The sequence below is a fragment of the Erpetoichthys calabaricus genome, chromosome 11 (assembly GCF_900747795.2).
Source record: "Erpetoichthys calabaricus chromosome 11, fErpCal1.3, whole genome shotgun sequence".
NCBI lineage: Eukaryota > Metazoa > Chordata > Cladistia > Polypteriformes > Polypteridae > Erpetoichthys > Erpetoichthys calabaricus.
The window spans coordinates 3,848,691-3,873,561 of NC_041404.2; the positions used below are offsets into that span (position 1 = coordinate 3,848,691).

Consider the following 24,871-nt stretch of genomic DNA (forward strand, 5'->3'; position numbering starts at 1 on the left):
GGAACTGTATTCCCAATGGGTGGCCCTACTGGGTTCCATGGGTGCCACCAGGGGAAGCTGCAAGGAATGTTTGTCTCTACTTTGTGGTTCTTCTACCTGATCCGGAAGTGATTCCTTTGTACAATGTTCTGGCACTGGTGGAACTCCCAGGTCAGAAATAAAAAGGGCCTCCTTATCTAAATAGGGGAGCTGGAATCCATTGGGGAGGAAGGACAAAGCTCGCCTGGGCCAAGTGGAGTGGAAAGAAGGCAAGAACTGTGTTTTGGTTGGTGTTGATTTGGATAAAGCCTGTATGAAGGTACTTTCTTAAAGCAGAACTAATTTTTATTTAAACTTGGGTCTGTTGTGGAGCAGTTGTGTCTGGGGTTTGTGGCTCTGCTATGCCTCCTATTGGCCATACTGGCAAGGAATCCATAACAACAGTACAGGACGTGGCTATGTCCCACCACCTACTTACAGGACTGAGAAATTGCCACAAAGGTAGTAATATGAGAGATCAGGAGGAACTAGTGGGCAATGGGTAATGCAGCCTGCAAGTGTGCTACATTCCCCAGAAGAACAATAGCCTGTGCCACCTACATGATGTATGAAAAACAGACAGCCTCAGTGAAAGCATGTAATGCTCCCACAGGATTCTGGGAACAGGCATTACATCACTTTAGAGGAATGCATGACCCATTGTTCAGAGAGAGAGAGAGAGAGAGTGAGAAAGGAGTGAGAGAGAGATAGAGAGAATGAATGAGAAGGGAGTAAGAGAGCTACTGCAGAGGTAGTGACAACTCCTGGACACTACTGAAGTCATGGGGTCAAAATGGAAAGTTTGGCATCAAAGTTGCATTGGGACTTTGCTGAATAAGAGTAACCAATGGCTTGGGGGGCAGGATATACCAGAAGTCACTAGTTTTGCGTCCCCGCAACAGATGTAAAACTGTGTTTGTTCCTGTGCCATGGTTTCCAGTTATTTCAGACTGGGTTTGAAGTGCGGAAATCTTTTATTTGTACTTTTTTATAACTTTATTTTTAGTTATTTGTGATGATGCCACCTAAGATTTGTGTTCTGGTTGCCACAAACAATTTCCCATAGCAATATGATAGTAAGTGTGTACATCAGTCAATTTTCTAATGAATGCAAGTTTTTTAAGGATGAGAAACCATGGACAATATTAGTGCCAAACCTGAATGCAAAAATTTCTATGGTTAAGAATTTAAGGTTTCTGATTTAAAGCATAGTTTAAGGTAATCATAATATACAGTCATTTGCAAAGGAAAATCATGTTCTTCAATGGAGCAAAACTGTTGCTCTGTTTAACAACATATTTTCCCTTGACACATTAATGTATTCTATGATTTTAAAAGAATACCACACAATTCACCTCAGGACCATCAAAACTGGACTCCTGGACACGGTGTCTCGATCTTCTGTGGCTCTCTGGCAAGATAAGGTGAATCCCTTACTACCATCAATTTCCACTCTCTTTTAAATTTGTCAATCTAAACTGAATACACATAGTTCAAGTACAAACACTTTTTAACATAAAAAGATCAAAAATGGACTGAATCAGTTTTGAAAACATGCTCATTAGTAATTTCGAAATGACAAAACAAATGATTCAGCACCAGCGTTTGCTGTCATACAGTATACTTTTTAGTAATAATACAAAGCATGTTGCCACATTCTCAAACCTGTTTAATCTACTTCAAAGTAACTGGGGTCTGGAGATCTTCACAGGAACTTTGGCCACAAAGCAGAGACAAACCTTGGAGATACAGAAGCCCACACACAAACACACACTCACACATGGCCAATTTTGAATTAACAGTCAACTTAACAAGTCTACACAGACACCAACTGAACCCAAAATTCTGAACAATAATGATAAACACCTCATGACATTGCCATCCAAAAATATTTACAGTTTAATAGCATTGAACATATATTTATTATTGATGAGCGTGTGTAAGAGCCAGTCTTAAAATGTTTAATGCTAATGTTAGAATTGCTTAATTTCAATAATAGAACATCTGTTTCTTGTAGTTACTTAAAATATGGTATAGTCTTTTACCACCTAAAAGTTAATATGAAATAGATGTCGCAGGTGTCTGGTCACACTTATAGGTAATCTAACTTAGACACCATTAAAATATCCGACTACGCCACCCAGTTTGATTAAGAGACTGGGAACTCCTGAAATTTAGTAATAATAGCACACAGGTTTCTTTAAATTGGGCGGTGAGTAAACACACAATGAAAGACACAACAGTAATTTCAGAAAAAGGCAACAGTAAGTTCTATTGTACAAGACAATATAAGGTACATTAAAAAGATAAACGAACATAACAGAACCTAAACATATCAGGAATTAATTTCCTTTTTTGTAAAAGGAAATACACAGTCCACACTCTAAAAGTCCGTAAAAACAAGAATTGGAGGATACAACCTTTAGTGGTGCAGAGTCCAGTTTGGGCACTGTGTTACCCCAACACTTAATTGTTCATGGATGCACTCTGTTCCCTGGCAGAAGTTGTGTCAAATTGTTGACTCCCTGTCAGTGTCTCTTCGTTGTTCCTTTTTCTTCCTCTCTGGGCTCCTGGTGTGGCTGGGACTTAGGCACGCCTCATTCCTCGTCTGTCAGCTTCACTTGGTCCTCTCATGCGGCTTCCCTCTTTCGCTGGACCCACAACTGGCGTCTCCTTGTGGAGCTGTCTCTTCCTCCCTGGAAGTAAATGTTGCCGTCCTTGTGCCTCACGTTGTGCCAGCCAGGTACCCTTGTCTGCCTGCGAGCCTCTGTGCCCTGTCCGAGTGTCTTGGCAGCGTTTCCTGTGGACTCTCTCCCCTGCCTTCTGCTGGCCAGGAGTTTATATTTACTTCAGTCCCTGCTGTTGTCAGTCCTGGACAAACAGTTTAATCAATGGCACATCTAAATTGCCTGGGTTTAACAATTAATGAAAACACAAGCTAACAAAATGTATGGTTACCAAACATTAATAAGTACAGATATGCTGATTAGGAACCAATATTTCCAAGCCAGGTAAATACAGGCATCCTCCAAGGCCAGACTTCAAAGCAGTGACTCCCTTGCAAGACAGCAAATACCATTAATAAGTACAGACAGCCTTTTAACTTCGCACCCCCCAGTCCCAACAATGGGTGCCTAATGGAACCACCCAGTGCACAAAAAAAATGTAAAAGTGTCCCCCTCTGACATAGAACTTTCTTAGCTATATCTGTATACAGAGTTCTAATTTAAAAAGTTAGGAAATAGTGTTATTGCTAGAATGGGCTGTTAGTTAAGTTTGCAAATAGCAGGTTGGCATACAGTTTTCTGACTGTTTTCATATGAACATTTAGAAGTACAACTGTATGACCAAACTTAGAGAAATTTGAAACAAGATAAGCAATCGTTAAACAGAACTACTTTCCTTTTCCTTAACATAAATCTTTTCTCTATTTTTTGTGTGAATTGTTTTGCTTTGAAACGTTACTAAAACTTTTAAAATGAAGATATTTTGTCTGTGCAATTATTTGAAAATGTGTCACACTAGTGCCAGAACTGTCCAATGAAGCAAACTTAAAGCTGCACAACTTTAGTAATTTGGGACAAATGCAGCTACAGGATGTATACATTATCACACTTGTTTGCTTAGGGAAAGTCTGCAGTGTCAGGGTGAAAGTAATTGCTAATGACCTTTCCCTCTTCCCCATAGAGCAGAGAACATTTACCTAGGTTGGCCCATGAAGCCATTTTTGGTATATCCCCAGACGTCCCCTCTCTTGCACCCTGGAAGATATTTACACAGCATAGACACCAGAAGATGGTGCCCATGCAAGCCATGTACACTTAGCGAATGCAATTCCATGACGGAGAAAACCTTTTCCCATGATAGAAAACACATGGGACGTGACACGTCCGTTCCATTACATCTTTTACTATCATATTAAGTCATATGAATTTAACATGGTACCAGCAGGTCCCCAACCCCTTTTCATGTTTCTGTTTCTTTTCTTAGCACAGAGTTAGAGTATATAGTATTAAACCCCACATGTGTGTTAAATTTCAAGAAATTCCATTAGAAATTGTTCAATCAATTTTTTTAAGTTTGCATTAATCCATGCTTAATTAAATCAATGTAATTAAAAGTTGTACAAAATGTGGGTCTCTTGCAGGCACAAATATGCATTGTATCATTTTATTTAAATAGTCTTTATTCTGAAAGCATAATTGATCACCCATATGTTGCTAAATCACAGATAGAGATCTGGGGAGAGAAGATGTATTGATTGTTCTTTTATAGGTTACTAGCTGTGTGTGGTCTTTGGGACAAAAAACAACCTGAAGACTCCCTAGCAGGTTTACTATATTCATGAACTTGAAGAGGCGTCAGCTAACTAAGAATTACCCAGTGCAGAGGACGTGGACCCACCTGTGCTTGCTGTCCCTCTGGCGGTACCATATCTTAGCTGTATCACTGGCACACGTGTTCTATTAATCTTTGTCTCAAAAAAACACCTCCAGATGTTTTTAGTGAAAACTTCAAGCCTTGTGGTCCATAGCTGAGGTGTTTCACTTGCACGTTATTGAGCCACGACATATGCTTTGTTTCAATGTTTTGTGTCTTCATCTGCGTCATTAGCACAAAATCGTTGTTGTGTGGTGGCGTTTGTTGCACGCAGGTCTTTCGCAGTGAGAAGTGAGGTGCATGCTAGTGCTGAAAAAATTTTAAAGTGCATGCATGTGCCATCTAATGGCTGTGGTTGAGCATGAGCAGAGTGGACTGCTCCCTGAACAAACACACACACACACACGTGTGTTTATATATGTATAATATATATAATATATATGTATACGCACACACACACACACACATGTTTATATATGTATAATATATATAATATATATGTATACGCACACACACACGTGTTTATATACTGTATGTATAACACGCAAAACAATTATAGCACCTTAAACCTGCATGTTTAAACATTTTTAAAATATGAAAATCTGAATATTATTTCAATTCATATAACAGATGATAATGACCTAAAGGAACAAATACCACATTGGCTCCTAACATGTTATCCCTCCATTGTTTTATACACACACCATCATAAGGTTTATTTAGGCCTTTGAGCTAAGTGTTTACCTAATGTAGAATTGTGGTTGCTCCCCTACTACTAACTTTATTGTTTTTGAAGAATTTTTGTCTAGCAATTAGGTAGTAAACCATTGTCCCTTTAAAAAATGTATATCACCATGTGTTGACCCACATGGAGACCATGGTTAAAACTAAAGAGGAGGATATATGGCCCAGAAATAAGAAAAAAAAAATAACCAACACATAATATAAGAGGAGTTGGAAAAGAATGGGAGATCCCTGATCATCTCCTCCAGTTTCTTGAAATTCTTTATTGACATCTTAAAAATCTGTTTTGGTGTGCTATTGCTCACTGATTATGGCCTTGTTCATAATTATAATTTTATGTCTGTCAAAGTATGTTAGCTTAGCCATTTCTAAACCTCTTCTTGAGTGGCCCCAATATGTGTGATTAACTGTCGCTACACCAATTTATTTATTGACAGCACCACTGGCACATCTGGTTTGCTGTCTCATTCATGTGAGTCATATGTGCTGTTGGTAGAATTTAACAAATGTATTTGAAAGAGACTGTTGAGAACTAAACCTCTGCTTTTTTAGTCATCTCACAGAATGTAAGGTTTTGGAAAACACAAGCAATTCTTGTTATTTTTACTGTATCAATGTTGATTGTAATGCTACAGTATATAATGCTTTCACAACCAAAAAATACACACAGCCTATATAACTAACTGCATTATTTTTCAAAGTAGTTATAAAGACTAGCTTCTCACACGTATGCATATTGATTGATAGTGGCAAGAGCTGGCTTTAAATCCTTCAATCATATTCTTGTTTTCTTGGAGAAATCATTGAGATTCATTATGTGCTCTGAATTTGAGAGGATAAATTGCTCTTAGTAAATTGATGAAAACCTTGAATTTCTTCATGTGCAGGTAATCTGTAATAGTGTAAAATTTTACATACCTTAGATGTTACTTTGTAATCCCCATCTTTCATCAATCTTTTGTCAGTAGGCCTCAGGAAATTCTCATGATCTTTGTATGGTTGTCACCACCAACCTCATGGTTAACAAAAATATAGATCATCATTCTCACTTTTATGTAATGCTGGACTTTTCAAGCTACTTCATAATGATTAGTTAATCAGTTATTACTGATCTGGTGCAACTGAAAGGAGCTATAATCAGTTTTGGGATAATTAAAGTAAGGTAGACTTACTCTTCCATTCCTTAAAACTGCATTTCCTGTTAATTATGCTGATTAACTAGTTGCAAAGTGAAGTCATTTAGTGTTGTTTTTTAGATTAGGTAATTTGAGCTGTTGATGGCATTGAAATAAGAGTGAGATTTCCATATGTTCAAAGGTATGCATTTGCTTTCTGACAGCATTGCATACACAGTTGCCATTTTTGCTGGATTAGTTTGGCAATAAAGAGGTGGCAGCTATACAATTTAGCTTCATGTAAAAACTTGTGAGATCTCTTTGCATCTATGTAAAAATGATCTCTCTTCTGCACAGAGAATGTGATGAAAAGAACTATAAGCATAAAATAGAGCTGAGAGCTAAAAAAAATTATGGACGCTAGGCAAATTACCAAGACACCATCACCACATCACTATACTTAAAACATTTTTAATAAAGCTTTCAGAACAAAACCAATGTACACAGGGAAGGTAAAATGTGTAGATCCATTGAAAATTGGATATAATCATTTTGGGAAATATCCCTAGAAAGTAAAGAACACAAACAAAAGAACTGCTTCATTGGTGGTGCACAAACAACAGCACAGCAACAGTTTGGAGTGCTAAAAATACAATTTCAGTATTGAGAAAAATATTCATATTACACACATAAACAGAATAGTTGTAATCCACAGATAAATAACTCAATAAAATGGCCGGGAGACTTTGCATTCATGATGAGACCAAGTTAAATGAAGTTTGTACATTTCCTTTTGATAGATTTAGGAAGGTGTGACAAATCTTGAGCATTTATCTAATATATATTCTTTTTATTTATATATAATAAAAATGGTTTTATTCAATCAAGGCTGTGGTCTTATGTCACAATCCTACAGTTTACATTCAACCATGCTTTAGCTAACAATAACTAAAACTATTCTTGAAGAAAGTTATCAAAATAAACTAAACTACTCATTTCTCCATGTTATCAAGCTAATAATTGTATTCTTATAACACCTTCATCAATTCCTTCCTTTCTACTTTTTTCTAGGTATTAGTTCATTTTTCCATTAAAAATGCTGATGTCACAAAAATCTTGTATGTGTATTAACAGTAATGTTAACGAACAACTAATAACAAATAAATAAATAAATAAACAAGTTAATGGTGTGCAGATATATTCACTGGCTAATTGACTAAAAGTTAAAAACTATGTATGTCTATTGACACAATCTGCCACAAACATTTGGATAAGAACAGTGAAACTCAATAATTCGCTTGTTATGTTTCAGCCAGAATTCCTCTCCCGACTGGAGATCAAATTCTTTTTTTTTGTCCATTTTTGTTAATATTGCTTGTGTTTATTACAAGGGACGTTCAAACATTTCCACACTTTTATATTTTTGTTGGAAATGGTGAAGGCGGGAGGAGTAGTAATTGGGCATTAAAAAGTTGGTACGACATTGGGAAAAGTGCATCTCAAACGAAGGTGACTATGTAGAAAAGTGATATAATTTGTTAGAAAAAAGTGTGGAAACATTTTGAACGTCTCTCGTATTTTCATTTTTCTTTGTTTTTCATGTTTTCTGTGCATCTAAGCCTTTGCCTTGTGCCTTGTGTTTTGTGGGTGGTCCCCCAAGAGGTGGGGCCTGCTGCCAATCACGGCCAGGGACTGCCTTCAGCCCTATAACGGCAAGGGTTTCCCACAATTTTTGACAGTTCATTTGAATGTGCTAATGGTTGTGGTGCATTTTCTGTGCTTTGCTTAATATTGTAGTTTTCTGCATTTCGACCTTCTTGCTCTGTTTTTCAACCACTCTTTCTGAATATTGTATTGGGATTTTGTTTTCCCTGCATTGCTTTGTGGGCAACTCCTTTTTGCCTTTGTGCTTCACAGCCCTTTTTGTTACAGAGCAAATTTAAAAAATAAATATTTTTATTTAGAAAGAGTCTGTGTTGCCCTTCTTACTAACTGGGTTTTGACGTTTTTACTGTATCTTCCTGGTGGAAATTTCAGAGAATTGTGGAACTTTGTGATGCTTTGAACTGCAAGTTTATAACACTGCATAACATGATAAGTGCAGTTTGCGTAATTAAAAATGATCATCAGTAAACTAATCACTGGCTAATATTTTAGAAACATAACTTTTAACACAGGCTTCTTCCATGCATTTTCTTCTTATTAGGAATAAATGAGCAATGGGTTTCAATTTTAAAAAAGTGATGTATGCGAGTTCTGAAAAATCAGCTTTCTTACTTCTAGAAACACCAGTGAACTACTTTGATGCTAATGCTTGTTAGCATAAACTCTGTTTACACCTCCTGATTATAGCCATTACACAGTCAGCGTTAACATGGCAAATTAGTGTTGGTGCTGAGCGAAAATTGGAACTTGGTTTGCTGGAGTGTAACAGGTAATTAACTTGAAAGAATTAGAACTTTTCTATTTAGTTGTTTTTTTAATCTCATACTGTGTTTCAGAAATGACACAGTTGTAGAAATACACGCAATAAGCAAAAACAGATGGCAGTAGCTTAAATAAATCTGCCTTTTAAGAATTTTAAACAAAACAATAAAGTTTTGAGCAGCTAAATGACTTTATTTACAGTATGTTCTATATTCATGAAAAACGATAAACCTACAGTATCATGCATATACAGTCGCTAAATCTATAAAAATATTTTGCTTTCTTCAAAAAGTATTCATATGTTTCACTAATCGTACAGGTCAACGTTAATTTTCTTTTATCATATTATTTTATCATTTACACAAGTGTTATTATGAATAAGGTGACGATGGTTTTGTGTGGGAACAGAACTGTTTGTGCAGGATCGCTCTTACTGTTTAGTAACCAGATGGACACCTGCACCACAAAATAAGACTTTTCAAAGAGGACTATCTTAATTGTGAAGTGTTAACTATCCAAAAATAAAGGCTTTCAGATGAAGATGATGTGGGTTGCTCTGTTATTTTTATAAACTATCTTTTGCTTGCTCTAAACTGTTACTCTTAGAGTAAACATACTGTATCTATTTCTTTTGGGCAGACTTTATACATTGTAATAAAAATAGCTAGGAAAATCCATACTTTGAAATCAAAAATATCTGTGTGATTAATATATGAATCAGTCAGCAATCCATTTTTAGAGGCTGATTAACTTCATCTAGGTTCACTGCAGCCCCTTCAAGGTACCAGGTGCCTAACAGTGTGATAAATCTAAACTAATTAAAATGAAATAGACTTAAATTAGTCAAATGTGAATAGGACAATAAAGTTAAAGGATGATTAATTCTGCCTTACCAAGGCATGAACCGTAGCCACGTATTTGACACTAAACAGGGTCAAAAACTGTACTCTACGCAACACCATGATACACAAGTATAGTAGACCCCACATATTTCAGGTTCTTTTTTCACATTTTTTATAATTTAACATTAACAACCATGTAGTTACTGATCTGTGAAACATTCATTTGCAGGCACAAAAGAATGTCCAGGTTTTATAAAGAAGCAATAAAGAGCTATGACAAATGAACAAGCCACACAATAAGTGTGAAACTGTATGAATTCAGTCACCCGCTTTTAGCTAAAGAGACCCTCAACCTTTTATTGACCAGAAAGTCACTGGTAAAGCAGTAGAAAAATAAAGGCCAAAAAAATGAAGTGCAGTTTTACAGGATGCCAATGTCAGCTGCATATAATGGTAGAGTGTTCCATCAGGTTCAGTCAGACTGTTGAAAAAGTAACTTCATGTCTTAATTCACTTGGTCTGAGGTAGCTGATACCACTCCAGGACAAGAGGGGGCACTAATCATATCCTCTTTCATTCCCTCCAAAGTGCCAATAAAACACCTAGTGAAGGCAAGTGACCTTGGCTCTTCTGGTGTCCCATTTATAAAACACCGGAAGGAAGCGCCAGTCTGTGAACAGAGTTCTTATATTGTGACTACAGAAAGAAACCTTACTGTATAACAAAGCCTGATGACTATTTATTTTGGTTATTTTGATTTCAATTTCGAACCACAGAAATTTTTGCTTTAAGCTTATCTTTGATTTAACAGGGACGACCGGGTAGGCACCCCAACATTTATTACTTGAACTTATCGTTACTCACTGGATCACAACCCCAACATTTATGAAAGGACGCTCAGCCTTTTTTGTGCAGTCATCTTCTAACGCATTTATGCCAATAAAGATTTATCACTGGAATATTTTTTTTCTTTGAACCTTCTCAAAATGACTGCATATTTTTAAACTTATAATCTGTCTAATATTAGTACTTTTTATACGATAAATGATTGCCATGGGCGGCACGGTGGCGCAGTGGGTAACGCTGCTGCCTCGCAGTTGGGAGATCTGGGGACCTGGGTTCGATTCCCGGGTCCTCCCTGCGTGGAGTTTGCATGTTCTCCCCGTGTCTGCGTGGGTTTCCTCCGGGCGCTCCGGTTTCCTCCCACAGTCCAAAGACATGCAGGTTAGGTGGATTGGTGATTCTAAATTGGCCCTAGTGTGTGCTTGGGGTGTGGGTGTGTTTGTGTGTGTCCTGCGGTGGGTTGGCACCCTGCCCAGGATTGATTCCTACCTTGTGCCCTGTGTTGGCTGGGATTGGCTCCAGCAGACCCCCGTGACCCTGTGTTCGGATTCAGCGGGTTGGAAAATGGATGGATGATTGCCATTCTTTTTTTCCTCTGCAAACTGGAAAATTTTCATAAAGTAGTTGTGCTTACATAAATTACTGTGAATGCTTTTGGTAACTTTTGGAAATTTGAAAGTGTTTCTCTGGAAAAAAAAAATACTGGAATGTACATGCTAAACAATGAAGTGAGTCATTTTAATGACCAATTAACAATAAATAGTAAATTAAACTATTGCAACTTATGGAAAAAGGGAGTATAGATGTCAAGATGAATATACATTAAGTGGGGGGACTGCTTCTTCTCTTTCTTTTGAAATGTACTTTGAATGTAGGCTCATATAAGTATATAGGGTCATTATTGTCACATGAACAGAGTACAGTGAAATTCTTACCTGCATGTGCTAACCAACATGCAACATGTCGCCACTATCCAGCACCATCATTATTATAAAAACAGTCCACGGGCCTGAATAATATGAACAAATATAGCAAACAATACATAAAAGGTATAAAATGTACATTGATGGAAAGAAGGATCTCCATTTGTGGAAAATTCAAATACTGTACAATGTACGGATCTAAACAGTTTAGAAGATTTGTGAGTAGATTTTCAATTTTTTGAATTAGGCAGGGACTGAAAGCTGCTGGCTTGGTACGCAGATAGAGTATTATAACAGGTCCAAATATGGTCTATTGGAAAGGTGACAAGTACCTCCTGTATGAGTAAGGAGTATACACGCCTACAGGATGGGAGGACTTATCCTTTAGCAATTAGGCAAAACAAGTTTCCGATAGAACCCAGTGTGAAGTAGCAACACTCTTGGGGATATGAACCTGCAATAGTGCATGCCTCGGCCCTTCTCACAGAAAACAAAAGGAATTTACCAGCCAGCCATGCTAACAGATCAATGCTCTGGCCTAAGGGGGATCTGTCTCTGGTGACTGCTAAGGGAATGACATCAAACTCATGCTGTTGTCTGGTAGGGGGAGTAGGCGTATACTTGTAGACATTTATGAATCCAGGACTACGAGAAGTCAGAGGTGACTTGGTAGTACTTATGACCTTACATTTATATTGCTTAACATTCCAAGAACTTGAGATAGTTTTGAACAGAAGTCTTGGAATAAATCCCTGAAAGTACAAACTGGTGAAGAATGTCTGAATTTATTTACTAAAGCCTCTGCGTAGATTACTTGGTGTGAGTCGGTCCTTAATTAAACTTACTTACACAATATTGTTAAAAAACAAGAGTTCACTAGACTGATGGAAGTGGTATCAAAAAGTATAGCATCATGGTAAATGCCAAGAAATGTTATTCCCAGCTGTTAGGTGGTGGGATTTATTTATGTGGAGCAAAGTGCTTTTTATTAATATTGTAGAACACATGTGCCTAAATTTCTTTTGTTGTATTCCTAACCCCTTCGCCAAGAAGTCCATGCATGTGTTTGTCTACAGCAAGGACTCAAGTGTTGGCACTCTAAGCCAACCTCCTGTAGAGACTGATGTATAAAGATATTTTTTTTTTTACACTTTGTATTCTTTTTGGCCGGGCCAACAGTCTTGTGGAGATACCTTAAATTGAAAACTTAAGGAAGATTGATATTTAAGCTCTATGACAATACACATCACCACATTACTAGGCCTTGAGAGTTTGGAACAGAATGAAGGGGCTTGTTTTTAGGATTCCTTAGAGAAGTTGTCATCCTCATCGCTAATGTGGAGCTTCTCTTCACTGAGGCCACTCTCATCGATGTTTTCCAGTGAATCGGCGTTCTGCAGCGAGAGGTCAGCCAGGTTAATGCTAGGCAATGTGTTCTGCTCTGGGTATACCCAGGGTTTCAGGTTGGGATTATGTTTCCTCTTCCACTCTGGGTACTTCAGACAGGCCTTGTAGATCTTTTTCATTGCCTACAAATACACAGAGAAATAAAGGAGCAAATATCAGAAACGACTAAACACTATTGAAGGGCTATTTGGCATAACACTTTTTCTGACTCTGCCAATTATTAGTAATCCCATAATAACTCCCAAATAAGAAGGCTCATGTTTCTTTATACTGTTATCTCTAGTTTCTCCAACTTAACCTCCAAATTATGTACTCTCTGCTTTGCAATGCAAGGACAGCTGGCTTCTAAGGCATAAACAAATGAACTTTCAGTCTACCATTTATATATTTATAAGCAAATTCTTTTAAAACGTACAGATTCTATGCCTTGTAGAATCTAACACAGGGATCACTATTTTAGCTTTCACTACATTACAGAACAACAGAAACCAATTTGAAAATAATCTTTGCATGTGTCTTCAGTACACCAGGTGTGGATGGACATCATTATATTTACATAGACAATTTTCTACACGGTTGCCTTTAATACTTTCTGAGATCTGAACCAAGTTACACCTTTCAGTAAGCCTCCACTTTTTATAAAAAGGATGGCTTTGCTGGAAAAAAGTGAAAGAATATTTACAGTGCAAAAACTGAACTTTGTTTAGAATTTGTACAATCAGTCCATCCCAAGCATGCATTTTCAGAGAATGCTGATTATGTACATTAGACGTTTAACTAATATTCTTGCTTTAAATTAGCCTCATTTTGAATCCAAAAAGTATGCGAAAAGATGGAAGAGGAATGAGTTGAATAAATTAAAGCAAAAGAACATCCATCTATATAGTCACACACTCGCAAGAAGGCGAATTTATAGCCATCATTGGATCTGTTAAAATGTCTATGGGCTGTAAACATGTAAGCAAAAAGGAGAACATTTAGACTCCATACACAAGTGATTCCAATCCAGAAATAAACCTGGAGACTAAGCAGAAATGTTTGGGGCTGACGTTCTGTGTAATCCAATAGCTCACAACTTGGACTGAAGACAGAAGAGGCAGTGTACAGACTCACTGGTCAGGACTAAATACACACTTCTAACATTATTCGTCTGATTACAGAGATTTACATTTTTTTTTATTTCCACACTGTCTGTCCCATAAATGCAAAAATATAACTGTAGTATTAGATAACAGAGTAAAGTTCCTAACTGTTTATATGGCTGTTGTCAACTGGCCATAGCTCAATGATACTGTTAAGGGCCATATACAGTATTTTTAGGTTCTATTGGTGTTAAGTAGTTTGTTTTACTGCTTTTCAAACAATTATGCATTATGTAAGTAGCAATATGTAAAGTCTGTACCTGTGCACCTACTATAGCACTACAAGCCTGCATTCAGTGAAGTGCGCTATACAGAAATACACTGAATTGAAATTAAACATTTCCCAAATTTGTTTTCTCCAGGACAGTGTGATGCAGTGCCATAGCATATTCCAAAATATTTTCCAGTCCACAGCAGAGCATGTTGAAGCACATCCTCTCACCAGAACATTTTAGATTTGCTGAATATCTTTAGAGTTTGACTGAAGGAAAAAAACCCACATGAACACAGGGTGAACATCTAAACTCCACACAGAAGGCAGCCCAGATATGAAATGAAACAGTATTCTTGTGCTGTAAGGTACTAGCATTAACTACTATGGTGCCTCCAGACTTTGTTAACCATTTAAATTAAAAATAAGAATGAATTAATCAGCACCATCTTTTTCAGACTAAAGCTGAAGAATGCTTTGGAAAAGAGCAGCCATTTCACACAGTGGCTGTAAATGAATAAAGAGTAAGGAAGAAAAGAATCAAGATTATAAATGTTTGTAAGGCTGGCCGACTCGCTGCTGATATGAAACTATGACTTCAGAATATCATTGTTTATTTTTATATATAGGTTCGCCCCCTGCTCGCTTGGTTTGCCAACCCCCCCGGCCTGCGCTATGCACCAGCCACTTCGCATCTCTGCCACTCACGTTGTGAAGAGGGGGGCTGAACGCACCCCAAGGAGACGTGGTCGCTCCTCCGAAATCCTCTCCTAAACGGTAATACAATGGGAAACAAATAGTTTTTTTTACCTCCTCTTTGCTCGATCAGCTGCTGGCTTGCTGCTGCTGCCGTGCCGCGTGATCTGCATCTTGCATGGCGCTTCGAACATTTAAAAGCCTGTACAGCAGCTGTCCTATTCTTTGCCTTTTATTTCCGGCCCCGGGCGTGGTTAAATCTCTTGGCACAAAGTCTCGTCTAGATATTTTTTAGTTTACAATTTAAAAACAGAATAAGAATCTGAAAATCTAACAACATCACATTAAGGTTCGGTAAATTCTGAAAAGAATGATACCAAACATATATATGTAAGTTTTAAAGTAAGCCTGATTTAAAGCGTGACATAAAAACGTCACATAAAATCGTTAGGATCCTTAGGATTTTATATATAGAGAGTAAATTCCCTACTATATCATACCACTCTACACTCCTGCCTAATCCTAAGCAGGGCTGTGGGAAACTAGAGCCTATCCCAGCAAGCATAGGGTGCAAGGCAGAAACAACTCTCTACACAAGGAGCCTGTCCAGCACAGGGAATTTTTATATACTAACTCAGTGGTTCCTAAACTCGATCCTAGGAACCCACTGTGGCTGCAGGTTTTTGTTCCAACCAACTTCCATTTTTCATTGGACTCTTAGCCCAATTAAGTTAGTCATTATTTTCCAATTTCTGTGCTTTGGAGTCAATGTAGAAATTACAAATTAAGTTCGGTAGATTTTTATTAAAATGTAATGAGCAGTTATATGGAGAATATGTACTTTTTTTTTAGTCGTTAACAGTATTTTCAAACTAATTTTCATTCTGCTTTTCCAGGTGTTCTGGTTATTTAATTATTATTGACTAATCTGACACAAGTCATTGCTGCTTTCATCATCCTAGGTGTCTGCTGTGCTGGTTGTTAATTAACACTATTAGTGTTAAATGAAGGGAGCAACTTATACAGGAGAAGGGGAAAATAATAGGAGAACAACAAAAAAGAGTTTAGCATTTATAACTTTAGAAAAAACTAGAAATATTTCTAAATGACTTATAAATGTAAAAAACGTACTGTTGTGTTTTTCTGAATACAGAATAAGAGAAGAGTGAAAAAGACCAGCTAATTAAATGAGATCAGTTGTTATCGATTATTATCACAGATTGTGAATCTGGTTGGAACAAAAACCTGCAGCCAGTTTGGGAACCACTGTACTAACTCAAGAAAAGATTGTTTATTTTGTAATTTTAAAATTGAACACAAGATGGCAGCACAAACATAGAAATTGTTAAGCATTGCTGAGTAAATATTCATTTATTATTTTACTTTCTAAGCCTGCCAGAGGCAGGTTTTGGATATGACAGAATTAAACAATAAACATACTCCATATGATGCAGTAACTTATACACCGGCAGTACAATGTCAGATGTGGCTGAAAACACTAATAGTTAAAGAAGAATATAGTAAGAATTGCACTAATATTAAAATAAGTAGTTACCTTAGGTGCTACAAACTGAGATACTTTATTGACAACCCATTTAGGTAAGGAACCTGGAAATGAAAGAACATACATTAAGAAAAAATATGCAAATCATTGACAATAATTCCCAGAAATATGTGTTTGTATAAATAAAAATATTGTACAAATTAATGTAACCTGTTCTCACTCTGAACTTGGATTGTTTCTTTGCTGCCCATTTGCTATTCACATTGTTATGGCATGCGGTGCAGTTGTGACTGTTACAGGGGAAACAAGGTTTTTTGGTGTAACAGATTTTGAAACAGAACAAAAATGTTAATAAAGATGGCATAGACTGTAGTAGCAAAACAAACAAGGAGGCTTTTCAGTGCAGTTACACTTTATTAATAACCAAAGCATCCATTTTCCAAGACCTCCTTGGTAGCACAGGCACATCAAGAGTATGAGCCTATCTCATCAGCCATAGGCATGCAGGAGGAAGACACCTGAGATGGAACAGCACTCCACAGTAAAATAAGAACACACTGGCTCACCCTTGGGGTCCACCTGGGTAAGATAGTACAGAGTACTGCTGCTGGCACTGTTGTTTTGGATCAGGTAGCCGGTCTGCAGTGACACTGCCCTCACATAGTCTTTCTTAGGAGGATACTTCTGTTTAAAATAATCAATGAAGGAGGCAAGAGATTCATTTAATGGAAAGGCAGCAAGCACGTTAGTTGACACATGCAACTTAATGGCAAATAGAGGTAAGTAAAAAAAACAGGTATGCAGTGCAATGCCACTTACAGGGTGTTTAACGGAGTAGTTAATGATTATGTAGTCATTGCCAAGAGGAAGCCATGATCTCAGGGTCACAAAATCTCTGTTCTTCAAGGGACTGGGACACTTCCCTGAAAGCAAATAGACATTCAATGAGGGTAATTGATTATTTAATTTTTCACTTCATCATTTCAACATTTAATTGTTAGTCACAAGTACATATATACAGTTACCATAAGGACATATTATTCATTTTTTCCAGAATATTCCTTGCTGCAGGGTAGCTAATGCTTCTGACTAGTGGCTCACACAAATTTGTACCACTATCCTTCATTCCCACTTTTTATGTTGCAAGGTATCACACATGCACCACAGGGAATCACCTTCTGGACTCACCTGAGGTATGCAGTACCACCCTGGGATGAAAGACGGTACTGTCACTAATGGTCTTGCTTCCTTTTTCTCTCACAGTGCAGAGAAGACGGCCAATGAGGGCAACTGAGCCACAGATGATCCACCCCATCAGGTCCAGAAGATATAAGAACAGACATCCCTGGAAGGTGGCATGGCATTTTGGACCTGATCACCCAAAAGACTGGAACTCCCCAAAACCTGACCCATTTTGTATTTCGATGATGCTGCAGGGTGAAACTTGAAGCGATTGCCTGTGATTGTTTTTGTTTGAGTGCCATTGTGAGCCTGTTGATTTATTTTATTTTTTTGCAAGTGTTGCCCAGCTGGCTCCCCAGTTATTTTAGACTTGTTCTGCCTCTATCACTTGTGCCTGGGGCACTGGAGCCTAACGACATCTGAATAGGGTACCAGTGCATTGTAAAGCACACTCATTCAGAGTCCCACTCTCACTTAGTGTAGCCTGCCCATCTAAACAAAATCTCAAGGAGAATGTGCAAACATCATACAAATAGTGACCATGATGCAAACTCATTCCAGGTAAGTGATGCTATGAAATGCTCTTCAATCCCATATATTTATATGTGATATAAGAAAAATATGAAATTTAATTTAGCACAAAAATTCTAGAGCCGTAACTGGATTTCAGTAAACACTCCATCAACAGAAATAACAGTGTACGGTTAAAGTTAAAAGCTGGGGCTGCACAACAGGAATCAAAAGCACTTGTCACAGATGGCTCAGCCAGCTTCTCAAATGTCAAGTCTTGATTAGTAATCTGTAACTAACACTGCCCATGTTCAGATCCTAGGTAACTGATGCTAGACATGACCATCGTAGAACTTTTTATGCTTTAACTGGCTGAGGTTCAAATTAACTGATATTCACATTAATAGTCAACAACAACCTTAACTATCACATGATTAATCGCCACAGTGCAGTGATTGGCTAGGTGGTGGCTGTTGTTCTAAGCTTTATTTACATAATCACAACTTGAACATAATCACTACTTTGAGAAGGTAACCACAGGACGGAAGGAAAACAGCTACTGAATTTCTTATACAAAAAGTTTAATAAATCCTGATCTTGGCTCTGAGAACGTCATAAAAATTTAAAATAAACAATGCTGACACAGTAATCAATCAGGCACCAAACTGAAGAGACTAGTTGTAGCAAGAGGTCAATCCTCTTATGCTCCAACAAGCAAGCTAATATCAATGGGGTTTGACCTTTAGCTCAGAAAACAAACCAGAGTTACTCATGCCAACAAAACATTATGTTTCCAGCTAAAAATGCATTAAAGATTTTGAACACAACGGTTGATGCTGATGGCATATTAATCAATATTTATCAATATATATATATATATATATATATATATATATATATATATATAATATCAATATTAAGTTCTACAGACTGTACATATTGATTGACAAAAAAATGTATGTACATAATAAGCAACACCAACACTAAGTCTGGTATATCATACACTCACATGCTGCAATAGCAAAACAGAGTGAAAGGGAAATTAAAATAATAACTTACTCTGTCAAGTACTCGCTCAGTAAAGCCAAATAAAGCATGCTGTTTTTTTTCTTTTTAGAATTGTACATTCTTATTCAAACATCTTTCCATAACTTCCTACCACTTGCTGCACTGTATCATAGATGGCTTTTTCCCCATGTAATATAAGACTAAATTGCAGATTTGGAATCCATTCTCTAATATCATAATATTTATTTTTTCTAAAGATGTTTTGTAATGGGCGGCACGGTGGCGCAGTGGTAGCGCTGCTGCCTCGCAGTTAGGAGACCCGGGTTCGCTTCCTGGGTCCTCCCTGCATGGAGTTTGCATGTTCTCCCCGTGTCTGCGTGGGTTTCCTCCCACAGTCCAAAGACATGCAGGTTAGGTGGATTGGTGATTCTAAATTGGCCCTAGCGTGTGTTTGTGTGTGTCCTGCGGTGGGTTGGCACCCTGCCCAGGATTGGTTCCTGCCTTGTGCCCTGTGTTGGCTGGGATTGGCTCCAGCAGACCCCCGTGACCCTGTGTTCGGATTCAGTGGGTTGGAAAATGGATGGATCGATGGATGTTTTGTAATTATCGATCTACATTAACAACTTGGTACATTTCCAAAAGTTCCCTGTAAAGTAAAGTTATTGTTAGAACTGCATAACCAATCTGGGACTGAATTATAATCATGTTCAATGAGCACCTGTCAATCAAAAAAAATAATCAATTTATTTTTTTGTGAATTAACAAGTGTGTGGTGTTTGTATATACTGTATATAGCTGGGTTATGCGGCTTCAAAATTTCATAAGACAATGGGCCTCAGTTAAAGTGCCATATACGTCAGACGTATCACAAGTACTATGTAACTAAGTACTTTTCTCTATTTAATATTTGTAATTAGACCTAATATTACCGGCAGGCAATGTGTTGTAGTGGTTAAGGCTTTGGACCAATTACTTCAAGCCCTGAGGTTGCATGTTCAAATCCTGCTACTGACATTGTGTGAACATAAGCACGTCTCTTCACCTGCCTGTGCTCCAACTGCAAAAACAAATGAAATGTAACTAATTGTATCTCAAATGTAAATTGTCTTCTCACATGTGAAGAGCCAAGACTAGGGTGATTGGAGTTCCTTTTTATAGTGGAAGGACAAAGGGAGCGTGCCACTTACGGCTTTGTGCTAATGTTGTAGCAATGGAAGTATTCTGGGTCTGGTATAAAAGGAGTCATTACCCTTCATCCAGGGAGGTGGAATCGGGAGTGAAGGAGGATAAAACTTGCCTGGGCAGGAAGAAAAGGACAGAAAGAAAAGAATTGTGTTTGTGCTTGTGTAGATTTGAAGAAGTTTGTGATAAAGCAATTTCTTTAATAAAAATAAGCAGATTTGTCTAGTGTTTGTGTCACTGAGATGCCCTTTAGTGGTCGTTTTATATATATATATATATATATATATATATATATATATATATACATAATGTATATCTGTCTGTCACAAAAAACTTGCAAACCACTTGGCCTTGAACCTTGATCAGGGTTTTAATCGTGATTTTATGATAGCATGAACTGGACATGTGATCTATTTGAACACATAACTGGGCATGGCTGGTGCAGCCATGTACCATGAGGAGGAGGTTAGAAGCACATGCTGATACAGCACATTGCCACACCAACCACATGACAAACCAGATTGATCCCAGATTAGGACCCAAGTGCAGCCATGCGACACCTCAGCACCACACTAGAATTCGATGGAATGGAACTAGGGTGAGGTTTTTTTATGGTGGCTGGAGTGCCAATTCTGCCATCAACCCCCAGGTTTTTCCCTGCAGGTGGGTGGGCCAACATGCAGGGCAGGATGCAGATTAACGTCATACTCAGGACGGAGCAATTGCAGGTTAAGGGCCTTGCTCAAGGGCCCAATGAAATAGATTCACTTTTGGCGTTTATGAGATTTGAATCAGCACCCTTCCAAATGCCAGTGCAAATCCCTAGCCTCAGAGACACCACCCCACCCCATGTACCATGTACCATGGCTAACAGATAAAGCACAGCTGTCCATGAACATGCCATGACTGACAGGAAAAGAACATCAACAACATCTGCTGACAGTGAAGCACATTGTACAGATCAGTCAGATGCTCATCTACTATGGACTGTTATGCCATGCAAAACAACAGAGCTATGAACTCAGCTATGAACTCAGACTAAAAGAAACTGTTTAGAACACATATGCAGAAAGACAGGAGAGCCACATGTTTCCTAGTATATACAAATAGTGTGTGAGAGATTGTGTTTGAAACTGCCTGCCATGGTTAACGAAGATATCCTGACATCATTTGTACAAGCACACTTCAATTAGTAAATTAGGTCAAATATAACATTTAACTTTATATTTTGTTCTTTAATAACAGTTTATATATGAGAGTCTTATTTCTTTGAACCAGATATTTCTACTCCAGACTTTTAATGATTAATTTATTTTGGGACTTTTGGACCTTAATGGCAGAGAGGTGTTACTAGAGTGTACCATCTATCTGTGTGCTCACTGGTATAACTGAAATGCTTAACAGCTATTATATGTAAATGAACCTAAATTATAAAAGGAGTTGCTCTCTTAAGGCTGATTTATAATTCTGCATTGAGCCTATGGCATAGAAATGTGCAAAGTCTGTGATGTAGGCCACAGCATTGAAAGCAAGCACATGCTTGAACGCCAGAAGAGCGAATGATCCATTGAAATACAGGCAGTTTTGCTATTCAGGATCACCACTACTCTTACTACACATTTTCCTCTGTAAGTGAACGTATTTGTCCGTTACATTATTTCATGTCTTCATACATTTGCCATCTTTCAAACCAGGAGATGAATGGAAACACATTACAGGAAATATGTAATTAGCAAACTGGCCAATCAGAGGCATAGAGGTCTGTGTAGGGTTCAGGTTAATGCAACAAATAGTTACATTTCTGAGGAGGTGCATGTGAAGCATGAGTATTTACCACAACATTAGACAGACAGACAGACAGACAGACAGACAGACAGACAGACAGACAGACAGACAGACAGACAGATAGATAGATAGATAGATAGATAGATAGATAGATAGATAGATAGATAGATAGATAGATAGCTTTTTATGCAGACAGTATTTTTTCTCTTTAAGAAATGATCAATAGATGGGACTAGCTGTGGTAGGTGGGCTGTTCCTTGGGCTTGGGATCTACAACACATTTGGCCTGATGTTGTACTGCTTCCAGCATGCCAGGACACCAAATAACAGGAGTATAAAATGTTAGTTTAAGAAAATTACACTCCTGGACTATTGCAATAACATTTTTTCTGTCAGAAAGCTTTCATCTGGATTCATTAACTGCAAAAGTATGATAGAAATGACATGCGTAAAGGTTAAGAATTTGTAGACCACTTCATTATTAAATAAAAGTAAACTGCACACTAATGTGGATTTGAAATAGAGTGTCAACGTTACTTAATCCACCTTGAGGAACATGCTGCTGTATGACGCACTGTATTCCTCATGTAAAGCATTTTGGTATGTAACTGTCCATAAATATATGTACAGTAGATTATAGAAGACTTCAGCATTTTCTTCTAGCTGGTTAACTGTTCTTATACAATTATTTCAGAAACATTTATTTCATAGATTATCAAATGCAGAATCAATTTGACACAGTCAACTATTGTTGTTTAGTTCTCTAAGAATCTTATGAGTTACTGTTGGTGATGTCCATGCTCCCAATTTACTCTATTCCTGTTAATTTCCATTCAGAGTTTGCTACTCAGTCCACACTAAGTATATTTAAAACTAATGTTTTTATTCTAAGCGCAAGAAATTCTTCAAGTGGGTAGTGCATTACTTTAAATACAACTTGACCATTAAATATCATTTCTGGATGTGGTGATTACTATTTTATATAGTGAAATGAGGTGTATTAAATCACAGCAGGGCAAAACTGGGTAACACCACCCTGAATTCTCGCACTGGGAGCTACTAATTACAAGTGTGTTCGTGTAAAGTTTCCCCTGAGAAGCCCATATATCCCATAGCGTGTGAATGTAGAATGTGTTTAGCCTCATTTGAGGAAAAATAGATTTGGTAACAGATGAGAAACCATAAAATGGCAAAGCAGGATTCACCTCATTCCCTAACGCCCACGGCCACACTAGGGATATGCATTCAAGGGCATTCAATATGGGAGCCAAGAAGAATCACTAAGCCTTGTATTTGAATGCCTGACATCATTTAAAAATGATTCGAATGAAACATATTGGCAAAAGCTATTAGTTAACCAAATGAGCCTGATGGACTTAATGGTCTGATGTTTATAAAATTTGTCATGTTCTTACCCTCTTTCTGCATAATATGAGCAAAGCACTGCTGCTTCCTTGCAAGGCTGTCATACAGAGGCACCTTGAAGTCAATAGAAGATTAAATGACTCGAAGCTCAGCGAGTAAAAGAGCTAATGGTTTTGCCAGCTCTCATTCCACAGTTTCTAATTCTCTCTTAACCTTTCCTACTCGGATGGCAATGACCATTATCAGAGAGTGCTGTTCCATGAAGCTGTTGGCAGCATTAAATTAAATGATATTGATTTCCAAGCACCCAAATGCGGCAGAGAAATGGCCGTCTTTGTAAAGAGGCATTTTTCAAACCATTGTTGATTCAACTAAAAGTATTTTCCAGTTCAGCTTGTTGGAGCTGCTTAAGTAATTTCAGACTGTGGATAACAAATTAGAGCAAGTTTACATTTCTTTCTCAGCAGACATCTAATAGCAAGTCATTTAAAAGAACATTAGCTACAGTATGTCTCCTCCTGAAGAGAGCCTCTTTAAGTGTTCCACTTAACCTAGTGTTTTTTTGTTATTAATATTATGAGAAAATGAAGCTCTTCAGTTTATCTATCCAATGTGACGTGAGTATATAGAAGGAAGCAGGCACACTCCCTACATTTACAATGAAGCTTATCTAGTAATGGCAAACTTTCTTAAAACATCCCACCATTAAGTGTTTGTGTGAAATCGCTTTTTATTCCTGTCTACGCTGATCTACTTCTGTCTTGCTGACTCAGAGATATTGAGGCACTGTACTCCACTGTGGAAGAAACTTGTGGTGTTAACTCATATTAACTCTATGTGTTGAATTTTGGGTATCACTTTAGATTAGGTGTCCCTAATACATTGTACTTACCCTGTAATTACTTACATAATTACAGAGTAACTAGGTGTCATTACCTTGTACTTAACCGTGTAATACAGTGTAACGCTATAATTAATTACTCAATTGTAATTGTTATCCCACAACTTTTAAAAGCACGTATGTACATAAACTGCAGAATAACAATTACAATAGACTGCTTAACCACAGCATTACATTATGTTACACAGTAAAAAAGTCCTAAATGCTTATAAAATTGCCTGTACGTTTGATGCAGAGAAACTTTACAGCAGGTGTAACTAGACCCCAAGTCAGGCTGGAGGTATGAATATATCTCAGCTACATCCCACTGGTTTATAATGTGCAAGTCCTGGTGGTGGTAGGACACACAGACACAGAATTCAATGGATGGTCTCCTGGGTAGGCTTTCTTTATTGCAGCCACACTATCTCTATCCAAATGCACCAACTGCCAATTCCTGTCCTCCCCTTTATCATCCCGCTTTCTCACACAACCAATTGCAAGAAAGAAAACACCTCTGTGAAAATGAAGCTGGCTGCAGCCTTAGAACACTGATCTTCAGAACTTTTAAAAACATATAAATATCATCAACTTATAAATCTGTAATTATTAAAAGTATTAATTATTTAAAAGAACTTAACTCTGTAGCTATAAAATGTACTAATGTAAATGCTTCAAAGCATTTTATCATGAAAATAATATAATCT

General features: G+C 37.5%; 1 protein-coding gene across 1 annotated transcript in view; it reads right to left on the reverse strand.

Annotated features, from left to right (window-relative positions):
• Positions 1 to 10,942: 10,942 nt before the first annotated feature.
• Positions 10,943 to 24,871, reverse strand: part of stard15 (StAR-related lipid transfer (START) domain containing 15) — an 87,312-nt gene continuing 73,383 nt past the window's right edge. The window contains exons 3-6 of the mRNA XM_028812650.2: positions 17,072 to 17,175; positions 16,819 to 16,936; positions 16,304 to 16,356; positions 10,943 to 12,821 (exon numbers count right to left, since the gene is read on the reverse strand). Of these exons, the coding sequence (XP_028668483.1) occupies positions 12,591 to 12,821; positions 16,304 to 16,356; positions 16,819 to 16,936; positions 17,072 to 17,175 (506 nt within the window). The 3' untranslated portion in view covers positions 10,943 to 12,590. The remainder of the gene's footprint in view (positions 12,822 to 16,303; positions 16,357 to 16,818; positions 16,937 to 17,071; positions 17,176 to 24,871) is intronic.